Source organism: Phaseolus vulgaris, chromosome 9 (assembly GCF_000499845.2).
Source record: "Phaseolus vulgaris cultivar G19833 chromosome 9, P. vulgaris v2.0, whole genome shotgun sequence".
NCBI classification, from domain to species: Eukaryota; Viridiplantae; Streptophyta; class Magnoliopsida; order Fabales; family Fabaceae; genus Phaseolus; species Phaseolus vulgaris.
In genome coordinates, this window is record NC_023751.2 from 14,105,666 (window position 1) to 14,116,909 (window position 11,244).

The window sequence follows — 11,244 nt, forward strand, 5'->3', positions numbered from 1 at the left end:
TAAAATCAGTTTCATCCCAATAACTTAACCCAATTTAATAAAAAAAAAATCAAAACAAATGCCCTTAGATATCGTTCAGAAGATAACTTAATAGTTGTGTTGAAAAGACATGTGGATCACAGAAATATATACGTAATTTTTTTCTTTTAAATTCATATTGCTATTATAGTAGTGACCCATTATTATTTTTATGTATTCTTTTAACAGTTAATAAAGTAGAAGAATTTATTACAACAGTAATTAAAAATAAGAGTATTTTAATCTAGATCTATTTCAATTGAGTATTTCTTAATTTATAACTCATAACCTAAAATATTTTATTTTGGAAAGGAGTGTATTTTTTTCAGAAGTAAACATTGAAAGAGATATAAACTTATTACAATACGGCCTCAACTGTCTCAGAATACTTTAGTAAAAACAAAATTAAGCTTTTATAATTAAATGACAAATTTCACAACTGAGTTCCAACATATTTGCTTAAGGTGAACATTATGCAATCAAGTTTCGGTAGAGAAAGAAAATTATAATCTTTGAACAAGATGATTGTCTACAAAAACTGCAGGGAATCAAAATACTGAAGAAAAAAAGAGAGACGTATATACGTATAACAGAGGGTCATTAATTGTACTACTCAATAATATTGGTTGCTTAATAGACTTCATACTGATAAAAACTTATCCTACAAATTTACTCAGCTTTAAAGCAATCTCAGGATCAAGTGGAAAAGTAAACCGAGAAGTTTCAGGAACATGTTGTGAGAGAAGTCGTGCGGTGTCTTTCCACCAAGTAGCCTCTATCTCTTTCTTCATAAGCTTTTGTGTGGTACATTCTAACGCAGACTCCAGCTCTGTTATCCGTTCTTCCAGTCTTGCTTCAAGCAGTTCATGCAACCTTCTCTCCAGTTCAATTGGAGGAACTCCAAATGATACGTCATAACTTGCTCCTAGTGGTTCCATTATTATTTCACCAAAACTTGAACTATGGCTGCTTTTTGAACTAGAGTCCTTAACAGTTACCTGCAAATTCCTTTTTTCAGCCATTCTGGAATATAACCAATAACTTAAGTAAAATGTAACACAGGAGTATTTACAACCTACAAAAAAAGGGACAACCACACGAATAATAAATGCAGCATATAGCCGCAAAAATAGTATAAATTTCATTTGGTTCTTCTACCAAGAGTAGCCTCCGTATCTAGAAACGGTATTTGGTGATAGTACAAGGGCTTTCCATGAAGCTTCATCTACATGTTGGCATTCAACTGATTAAGGAGATTATTCTCACATTGATATTTGAAAGGTTCGTGTATCTAGCAGGTTGTACTAAGCATGTAATAGTTTTCTGACAATGTGTTGGTTGACACATACCTCAAAGAAACAATAGAAGAAATTACTTTGACTGGGATCTAACTGGAGCAAATTTATTCCCTTCTTGATTAATTATAAATCAATGGAACAAAGTTGTTCATTGCCAGCATCAGGAAAAGGTAATTAGGAGGAATCCAACTATGAAACAATCTACCTTGACTCGCTCTTGTTTTGCATCTTCGAATCCAGCTTCTCCATCCAAATACAGCTGCAACCTCAGTAACTCATTTTCAAATTCTGCCTGGAGATCATTTATTTCTTCTGCACATTCACCTTGTTCACTTATGTTACATTCTAGAAAATTATTGGGAACCATATTTCTTTTTGACTCTGGTTGAACATACTGTATTTGTGAATGGATAGAAATGTGACTATCAGAGCTGGAAACTTCTTGAATATCGGTCATGGAAAGGGCAAGAGCGTCATTTTGTTTCAATGGCTTAAGAAACGCATCTTTACTCTGAAGTTCCCCTTTCACATCTTGAAGGAGCACCTCCATTTCTTTCCGCAGCTCAACCATCTTGCCGAGCTCATTTTTACTTGCTGCAAGCAGATATAGCAAGCCACAACCAACCCCAAGCTTAAAAGATGTATCACTCTCATGTAACTGTCCTGCTGCATAACATCCACAACATCATACAGTTAACAACAAAAACCAGGAAAAGGACAAAAGTAAAACTGCAGAGGTGTGATGAGAATGAAAGGAACAAAGCCAATGAATAAGTAAAAGTGAAAACTAATTTGCCTTTTTCATCTCTAACAGAAACAAAAACATTAGTTGTCTATGTATCTGTAGAATTGATATTCAAAATAACAAAAAAGTTAGAAAATAATTTCAGTTGCAAAAGGAAAATTCTAAACCCTAAACCTCATGGAAAGAATTAGATTTTGTCCAACACGTACAAAGTTAGTAATTGCTGAACCTGGAATTATATTATATACAATTTGACAAAAGTGATGTATGAATATAACATTGGAAGAGAACAGATTTCACGCAGAATCTCGATACAATATTGAAAACCAATATGTTGATGGATTGCTATGTGATTCCTTACAACACAATGCAATTTCAAATGAACAGATTTCAACCTTGCAATGTAACGAATCACGTAGGCAATTCATAAACATACAATCTACAGTATTAACCAATTTTCATAATTAAAAACAAATCCAAAAAACACTGTCAACAGTAGTACAACTACCTAAGGACTCATTAGGAAATCAAACCTAACGGTAAGGACACTAGCGAAGCATCGTCAAAGGAATTAAGCACACACAGTAACAGTTACGTATCTTTTGAAGCCAGGATTATGAAATTAACAATAAACAAATTGAAATCGCAAATAACCAGAGATTCTCACTGGAATCATCGCTTCCTTTTAGTTCATTCGTCAGCGACGGCGGGGCGTCCAAATCACCGGTCTCGTGCCGCCGTTGCTGAAGTCGGACCCCCTTGGCCGGCCTCAGCGGCGCCAGCAACGACGCAACGAGCCTGCGAGGCGAAAAGCACTTCTTCGGCGGTGTTTCTCGGATGGTGTCCATGCAATCGACGCCGTCGTGATCTTGGTCGGCGAGAAGAATATCGGCGATACGTAACCGACGGTGGAGAGAGTGTGAGTGAGCGAAGGGACAAAATTTAAGAATTGGGGATTTAGAGAACAGGTGTTTCTGTTTTGCTGACATTAAATTGGTTGATGATAACGATCGATTCAACTTCAAAGTTCAACCGAGAGACCCTCTATTTTGGATTTTGGAGGGAAAACTAAAGTTTCTCTTCGTTATACTTCTTCTCTATCCCCCACCCCTGCAGTATACTTATCTGTTAATTATTCATAACATTTTACTATTCACTCCGAACATGAAGATTATATAATAATAATAATAATAATAATAATGTAACGGTGAGTGCTGCACAATCGATATAACATCTTGAATCTCAACGTTGGGTTGACCGACTGTAGTCGTGACACACATCCGTCGGGTTGACCGACTGTAGTCGTGACACACATCCGTCGGGTTGACGACAGTTCAAGTCTAATTACACTCAATCAAAGTCAGCAAAGCTAATCCGTGATAAGGAACTAGGTAATTCAGTCCTAAAACACAGTCCAACTCCTACGCCTGATCCAATAAAAAAAAGTCCACCACAGATAATATAAATAACACATATTCTAAGAAACAAGTACGTCTACAGTACTCTGACAGCCGAGTGTCGAACTCTTTTACTGACTTGAGTGTCGAAATACCTTCTGCAGGTACCCCATTCGATGTTTACAAGAAGACTGAAGCTACGAAGGAAAGGAAATGAGCAAACAGAGAATGTTGAAGAACAATAGGATCGACCGACAGGAATAAAACGAATCCTCTCAATAATTTTTTTAGGTCCTAACCCTCACACAAAAACAAATAATAATAATAGTAATAATAACTTTATTATTTTATTAGTCATTCAACAACTTTAAACATATTTTAGTACATATTATTATTACCCAGCATCGAAGACAAGATGGTTCCTAATATGCTGTTTATTTTGGCTGTATATAAAAGGGAATGGACATTGGTTTAGGTATTAATAAGAGGTTTTGTTAGAAATTAAGAAAAAGAAAATAAAGTATTGGTGGTTTTGGTTAGCTAGTAATATAAGTATCAATAAATAAATCAAAGCGCCAAACACTTGTATTAATTATGCCATCTCCATTTGCGTTAGTTCAAGAAAATACAATATTTTTTAATATAATAATATTATGGTAAACATCCTTATAATACATGTTTCATGGGACCCGTAGAAATTATAGACGTGCAAAGTAACATCACATAATTGAATAAAAAATAAGTGTCTGAAAAATAATTTTGAATAAAAAATTATGTCAAATCAATAATTAGAAAACACTCTGCTTGATTCGTGGTGTTATCCGTTGTTCTTTGCTGTTGGCATATAGTTGTTTTGTTTTTTGTTTTTCCATTCTTTGATCAGTATTAAAATTTCATTTTATTAATTTACATAACAAAATATTATTTTATAAGATTATACGATTTTTTTAATCAGTGGATAAGGGGCAGAAAAATCAAGAGAAACAAACATTACTAATTAGATATGAGGAAGCAAGAGGGTTATAATCAGTACATTTGTTTGTGCTTTAAAAATACTGTAAAAAGGAAAAAATATATCAGCCTTTTCATTTCATTTATGATAGGAAGAGAAAAAGAGAAAAATGCTAGCTTAACCTGTCTTTACATTATAAGTATTTTCACTTTAGTTTTAAATTTAAGGAAAAAAAATATTCTTAATATTTATAATTTGTCATTCACTTAATCTTGTGTAACAGGACTGTTTTTTTTTTGTAATTTTATAAATTTTTTCTGTTAGAAGATGAACCTAGAGAACTATTAAAATCTTCGTCTAATTGTCTCTAGAATTTTGGTTTATTATACCTTTTAAACATCATAAATATATTAAAATACACCTAGAATTACTCTATTTGATTTATATACCTTTTAGAGTTGTTCTTTTTACATTTTACAAATAATAATATTAAATTAGTTTTTGGAAATCGAGTAACCATTTTAATTTATGTTCATCATCCGCTTTACTGACTTGAGCGTTTGAGTGTCTTCTGCAGATACCTCCCTCACTTGACATTCATCCGAGATTGAGAGATGAAAGAAAAATACGAAGACGAGAAGGATCCCAATGAAGCTCTAACAACCTAATAAGAATACATTTATTGTGCGTAATGATTTGCTAATTTTATTTATATTTTTTATCAGTACTAATTTTATTTAGATAATACTAATTATTAATCAATACTCCCGTGACTGTGTTCTTGTAATCAAATGGCCAAAACCCTAAGGAATGAAAACCTCGATAATTAAAAATTCCGTGACTTTCATTTATTGCTCTCATCAGACATATGGTGCCATATATTCTACCCAGCATTGTACTCTTGCAATAAATGTAACACCTACTTCTAAAGTTTAAACAAATGTACAAGTTAATATGAAAAACAGATATATAAATCAATTCATTACAATCAGATTTGCATAGAAATTTGCTTTCATGTTAACCTCCCTAAGGTGTTCTGCATGGAGTACAAAACGAGAGGGGTTGTTGGTTTTTTTCCTTCAAACACATGAATTCAATTAAAGTTAAAGATTTTAGGTTGACTAAAGATAAAAACCATGTATTTCATAGTATATGAATTTTATGAGTCAGTTTTATAAAATTAAGTTATATTTAATATTTATTTTTTAAGATGTTATGAAGTCATTTAGAATTTATTACATTAAGAATTTGTTAAATTATCAAGTCATTTGTTATCGGATCGTTATCGAATCATTATCAAACTACTCATTATATAGTTTCACAGAGTTGACAATCCCAATATGAGAATATAGTACGTTAATGTCTCACATCAATTTTATAAAATTTTGTTAAACTTAAAATTAATTGTGTACCGGTATGGGCAAGGCCGAGACCCACCTGGCTGCCGGAGGCCGAGTCAGCCTGACCGAGATCAGAGGAACTTGGAGGAGACTTGAGAGATTTGACCGAGATGTCGAGGCTGATGACCCACTTGGCCGAGACCTTATAAGACTTGGCCGAGACGACCGAGACCATGGGAATTTGGGCGATGGCCGACCCATACCAGGGGAACTTGGCCGACGGCCGATCCCTATTACCGTTAACGCTCAAACCAAGATCAGTGAAGCTAATCCATCATTAAGAATTAGGTAATACAACCCTAAGCGGTATCCACTTCGATAAACGGACCTAACAAAGTAGGTCCATTAGAATAATATAAATAGCACGCATCCCAATGAGTAAGGTATGTCATTTATTACTGTTCATCTACCTGAGAGCTGACCACCCGCTTTATTGACTTGAGTGTCGGAGTGCCTTCGCAGGTACCCCTACCATCCGGTGTTCACCCGAAACCGAGTGCCGAAGGAGAAGCAAGAGGACGAGAAGAATCTCAGCTCATCACCCAGTTACCTGACCGACCGAAAAAAAATGAGAAGAAGACTTCAATAGTTCTCTAGGTCTGATCTCCCTAATAGGAACAAATTGTTAATATTTAACTTCACAAATAAACTTTAAGGTAACCAATTGTTTCCTCTCACTATTGTCGGAGTAGACAATTGCTTAACCTAATGGTATGATGAACTTAGGATCTTTTAGCATAGAACTTACACATCCTCAATTTTAATGTTACGTACTGTCACCGTCATCACAAAGTGTTACATCTGTTTGAGCTCGATTACATAGACAAAGGTCAATATATTCATGTCGTTTGACATGTTTGTCATAGGTAAATCATTATCCATTATTGAGGCTTTGGGGTACGATGTTGACTTGAGTAAATCACAAAAATAGAACCATGGTGGTGCTTTCCTTCAGAAGTTGCAACAAGGATAGACTTATCCTCTATGCTTCTTTGCACCATCACATATAATTGCAAAAAAGGTGCTAGGTTATAATACCACTATGACTTATAAAATAACAACAAATATTAAGAACCATGGAGTAATAGCAATGCATGTTTTACTGAAATCATAAGGAAAAAAAAATTTATAATGGGTTAGGATTGAGAATTTTAACAGGGTGATTTTTTTATACAAAAATTTAAATACTTTATAATTAAATATTTCTTTTAAGTAAGAAATTTAAAAAGAAATTAAAATTATAGCTAAAATTTTAGGAAAGTAGTTAAATTCTTTATAATTAAATAATTTGAATTTTTTCTGTTTTCAAAATCGTCAACACAAAGTAAGATTTTAGTTCAACAACTCTCTACATTTGTATTTGTCAAATTTGTCGTGCACACTTCAGTTATACATCATTTCAATGGAATCGTTTTTTATATATGTGAATTTAATATTTATTAATTAGAGTGTAATTTAACTTGAAGTCGTATCTTGCATATACTTTACAAATTTATTATGTTTTTCAAAAGTTGTGAGTATAGATGGTGATTTCTCGTAAATTATTTCGTACTCCACATTTACAACTTTTTCAATTCTAAAATAAAAATAAAATTTTCTAACTTTAAAAAATAAGTGTCATAATGAACCGACTATTTCCTTTTAACGTTCAAAATTTAGAATTTTAATAATAAATGCACTTTTTGTTATCTTTGAAATGGAACCTTTCATGATTTACTTAAAAGAAAAGTTCACTAACTCAATTGTAATGTTAAAATAAGTATTCATTATTGTGAAAAGCGCTTTCATCAATCCACTAACTTGTGTTTTTGGTCTTCAAACAAACTTTGCCAAAAAATTTATAACTTCCATCTATTTTTAAGTTGTTATTTATAAGAAGTTGATGATTAAAATGAGTGAAGTCTAAGAAGTTTTAGGTTCGGAAAAAATTGAAGTGGCTGATACATAAAATATATATATAGTAGTAAAATATATATATATATATAGTAGTAAGAACTGAACGGTCAATACCATGTTTCGGCTTCTACAATTAGGTTGATCGAAAGTCTCACGTCCGTGTGGATCGACTGACACTTTCGATCTAATTACGTTCAATCAAAATCAATGAAGCTAAGTCATCATTAAGAATTAGGTGATACACCTCTAAACACATTCACCTCACTAATACAGCCCAACAAGGTAGCTTCATTAAAATAATATAAATAACGCTGATTTCAAGAAACATGTACGTCATTTATTAATGTACTCGGACAATTGAGGGTCGAACTCTCTTTGCTGACTCTAGTGTCGGAATACCTTCTACAGGTATCTCATTCGGGATTTACTAGAAGATCAAGCAACTGAGCAACTGAGATTAGAAAGAGCATTGGGAAGTTCATTGCAAAGGAAGCTGAAGTGCAAGCCGACCGCCCGATAGAAAGAAAGAAGACAAAGTCTCTCAATAGTTCTCTAGGTCTCATTTCCCTAACGAAAACAATATAATAACTTAAAAAAAAATGTTATAAGAAAAAAAAGTCGTTGCCAACAGTAAATTCAACCATATGGCTAAGGAAACAACTTTCTGTACATGCACATATTGCAGGTTTGCTGAGAAAACATGGCTCTGAAGAATAAGAAAAACTGTTTGTCGTTAAAGTTGTTCTAAAATGTTGCCAAATTTATTTAAAATAATATATAACTGGTCTCAAAACCACATCAAAGTGAAAACAGGAAGCAGTGAAAATCGAAGTTACAAACTTGAAGAACTGTTTTCAAAAGAAAATTTAATCGGAGGAGGGTGAGATCCAAGAAGATGAAAAAGAAAGGGTATGAGCATAAAGGGGTGTAAATAGCAACACCCATGATTTGTATCCAAAACCGCATAATCAATGGAATGATATTTTGACACTTTGCTCCACTTAACACTTACAATAAAATATTAATATTTATAATAAAAAGATATAAAAAAATGTAAAATATTAAAATAATTTTCAAAATTATAAATAGTTAAAATATTAATATTTAGTAGGATGGAGGATAAGGTGTAAAATACCAAACATCTCTATTTTATTTTGAGTAGGAACTTGTATAATTTGTTAGTTTAAACTGAATTCAGATTTATTTTTATTATTTACAAATCGATTCATACAATTTAATATACAAAGTCTGAATCCGGATTTAACTATCGAATCAAAATAAATAAAAAAATATGTATATTACATTTCGGAATGACCTTATTTCTCTAATGGTCCCACCATGTCACTTCTGAGCTGCGTGCAAACAGTTCCATTTCAGCGATATTGCACTTAACACGCTTTTTACTTGGTCTCACACCACTCCTTTAGTAAAATACTGTAAGACCAAAAATAATAATATCTATGGCCTTATTTCACACTTTATATATTTAGTGCTTTCTTCTAAAGTACCTAAAAGATTAAATAATGTAATATTTTATAGGTAATGATTATTGATTGGCAATTTTTATTTTATATATATAATTTTCTTGATCTTTCTTTTCATATCATATTATATTATTTATCATTTTCACCTTTTTTTTTTCTCTTACTAGATGTCTAATATTTTTTCTAAAGGTATACTTTTGCTTTGATTCACTTATGTGTTGACCGACCAAGACCTGCCTTGTTGTGATTACCTTTGATAATTAATATTTTGTTTGAATGAAAAATAATATATAAAAAATACATGAGAATTGAAATAAAAAATAAATACGTTAAAAAATATTATTTGAAGAAATTTAAAGATATCTAATCAATTAGAGAAAAAGAAAATCCACTTACAAGAAGAAGAGAATAAAAATAAATAAAGGTTATACAAAGTAAAATATTGGCTCATTAAATAAAAAAATAAAAAATTACTTCTTTTTTAAATAAAATTATTTATTATTTTTAATCTTTTTATATAATGAAATATTTATTTAGTTTTTATAAAATAAAAAAAATAGATAACCAACCCTTCTCTCCCTTACCCTTCACCCATTTTCTCATTTGAACAGGGATTTTGTTTAACAGGTCTTCTATGAGAATATATGATCTCCCTCTTATTTATTTAAATTGATATAGTTTATAATTGTTTTATTTGTAAATGTTTTGTTTAAATAATGTAATTCAAGTTTATTAAATAATATTTTTCTATGAAACTTTTCAACTATCATCAAATAAAATTTATTCAAATATTAAACAGTTATTAATAATTCAAAAATCTTAATGTTGATGATTATTTTAGTTAAATCCAATTGATATTATTTATTTCTCAAAGTTTACCCAAAAAATTATTTCGCAATGACAATTTTTTCTATCTATTAATGTCAACCACAATTATTTAAATTAATATTCATCTGGTAGGTAATAATTATATACATAATATTAAAAATATTATTATAATATGATTAATTATAAAATCATAATTAATAAGTATACACATTAGTAATATAATTAGTATTATATTAATAATATGAATAATATTTTTATTAATAATAATAATAATATTAGTAATATTAATAATATAACAAAATTAATAATATTAGTAATAATAACATTAATAATATAAATACTATTAATAAAAAAGATTAATAAAATTAATATTATTTATAATATTAACACTATTTATAATATTTGATAATATTAAATAATATTAATTAAATAATATTAAATAATATTAATAATATTAAATAATATTAATAATATTAAATAATATTAATAATATTAAATAATATTAATAATATTAAATAATATTAATAATATTAAATAATATTAATAATATTAAATAATATTAATAATATTAATAATATTGTTAATATTAATAATATTAAATAATATTATTAATATTAAATAATATTTAATTATAATAATAATATTTAATAATACTTATAATATTTAATAATATTAATATATTAAATATATGAATGATATTATTAATTTTTATTTTATTAATTATATTAATATTATTAATCTTATTAATAATAAGTATAATTATTATTATATAATGACAAGGTGTAATGGTTAAACCTTCTTTTATTTTATTTTATAATAAAAAAAAAGTGATTTTACATTTAAACATACAGTTAGATAATCGATTGAGTACATAATTGTCTAATTTTTTTAGACCTTTACAACACAATTCGCTCATGATTGGAGGCATAAAAATTCAACAATAACAACGAAGTGATGAACTATATAAAGTTAGTGTCTCTCTCCCTTTATATCCCGCGATACATTTTTCAACATATTTTCTATATATCTTAATGAATATCATTAATATTGCAAACAAAAATTGTGTAAAACTTGTTTTTACAATCTTAAAATGTAAAATTTGAAATCACGATAATATCACACAAAACTTCTACACACATACATACAGGAAAATTATATTTTGAAAAGCATATATATTTTTGAAAAAAAAATTGATGGGCAATATAATTTATATATAGAGAGAGAGA

General features: G+C 29.7%; 1 protein-coding gene across 2 annotated transcripts; it reads right to left on the bottom strand.

Annotated features, from left to right (window-relative positions):
* Positions 1 to 502: 502 nt before the first annotated feature.
* Positions 503 to 3,209, bottom strand: LOC137822079 (protein POLAR LOCALIZATION DURING ASYMMETRIC DIVISION AND REDISTRIBUTION). Of its 2 annotated transcripts, none has more exons than XM_068626985.1 (3): positions 2,729 to 3,209; positions 1,522 to 1,982; positions 503 to 1,016 (listed from the first exon to the last, which is right to left on the bottom strand). In XM_068626985.1, the coding sequence occupies exons 1-3, from the start codon at positions 3,048 to 3,050 to the stop codon at positions 675 to 677; spliced, it is 1,125 nt and encodes a 374-aa protein (XP_068483086.1). In that variant the 5' UTR covers positions 3,051 to 3,209; the 3' UTR covers positions 503 to 674. The 2 variants fall into 2 exon arrangements, with proteins under 2 accessions (XP_068483086.1, XP_068483085.1); XM_068626984.1 differs by having other exon boundaries at positions 1,522 to 1,979; positions 2,729 to 3,193.
* Positions 3,210 to 11,244: the final 8,035 nt, after the last annotated feature.

Coding starts and splice junctions, on each gene's coding strand:
- LOC137822079 (XM_068626985.1), bottom strand. CDS start 3,050: ATGTCAGCAAAACAGAAACACCTGTTCTCTAAATCCCCAATTCTTAAA. Junction 1,983..2,728: donor AAAAGGAAGCGATGATTCCA/GTGAGAATCTCT, acceptor GATGTTATGCAG/CAGGACAGTTACATGAGAGT. Junction 1,017..1,521: donor CAAAACAAGAGCGAGTCAAG/GTAGATTGTTTC, acceptor AGGAATTTGCAG/GTAACTGTTAAGGACTCTAG.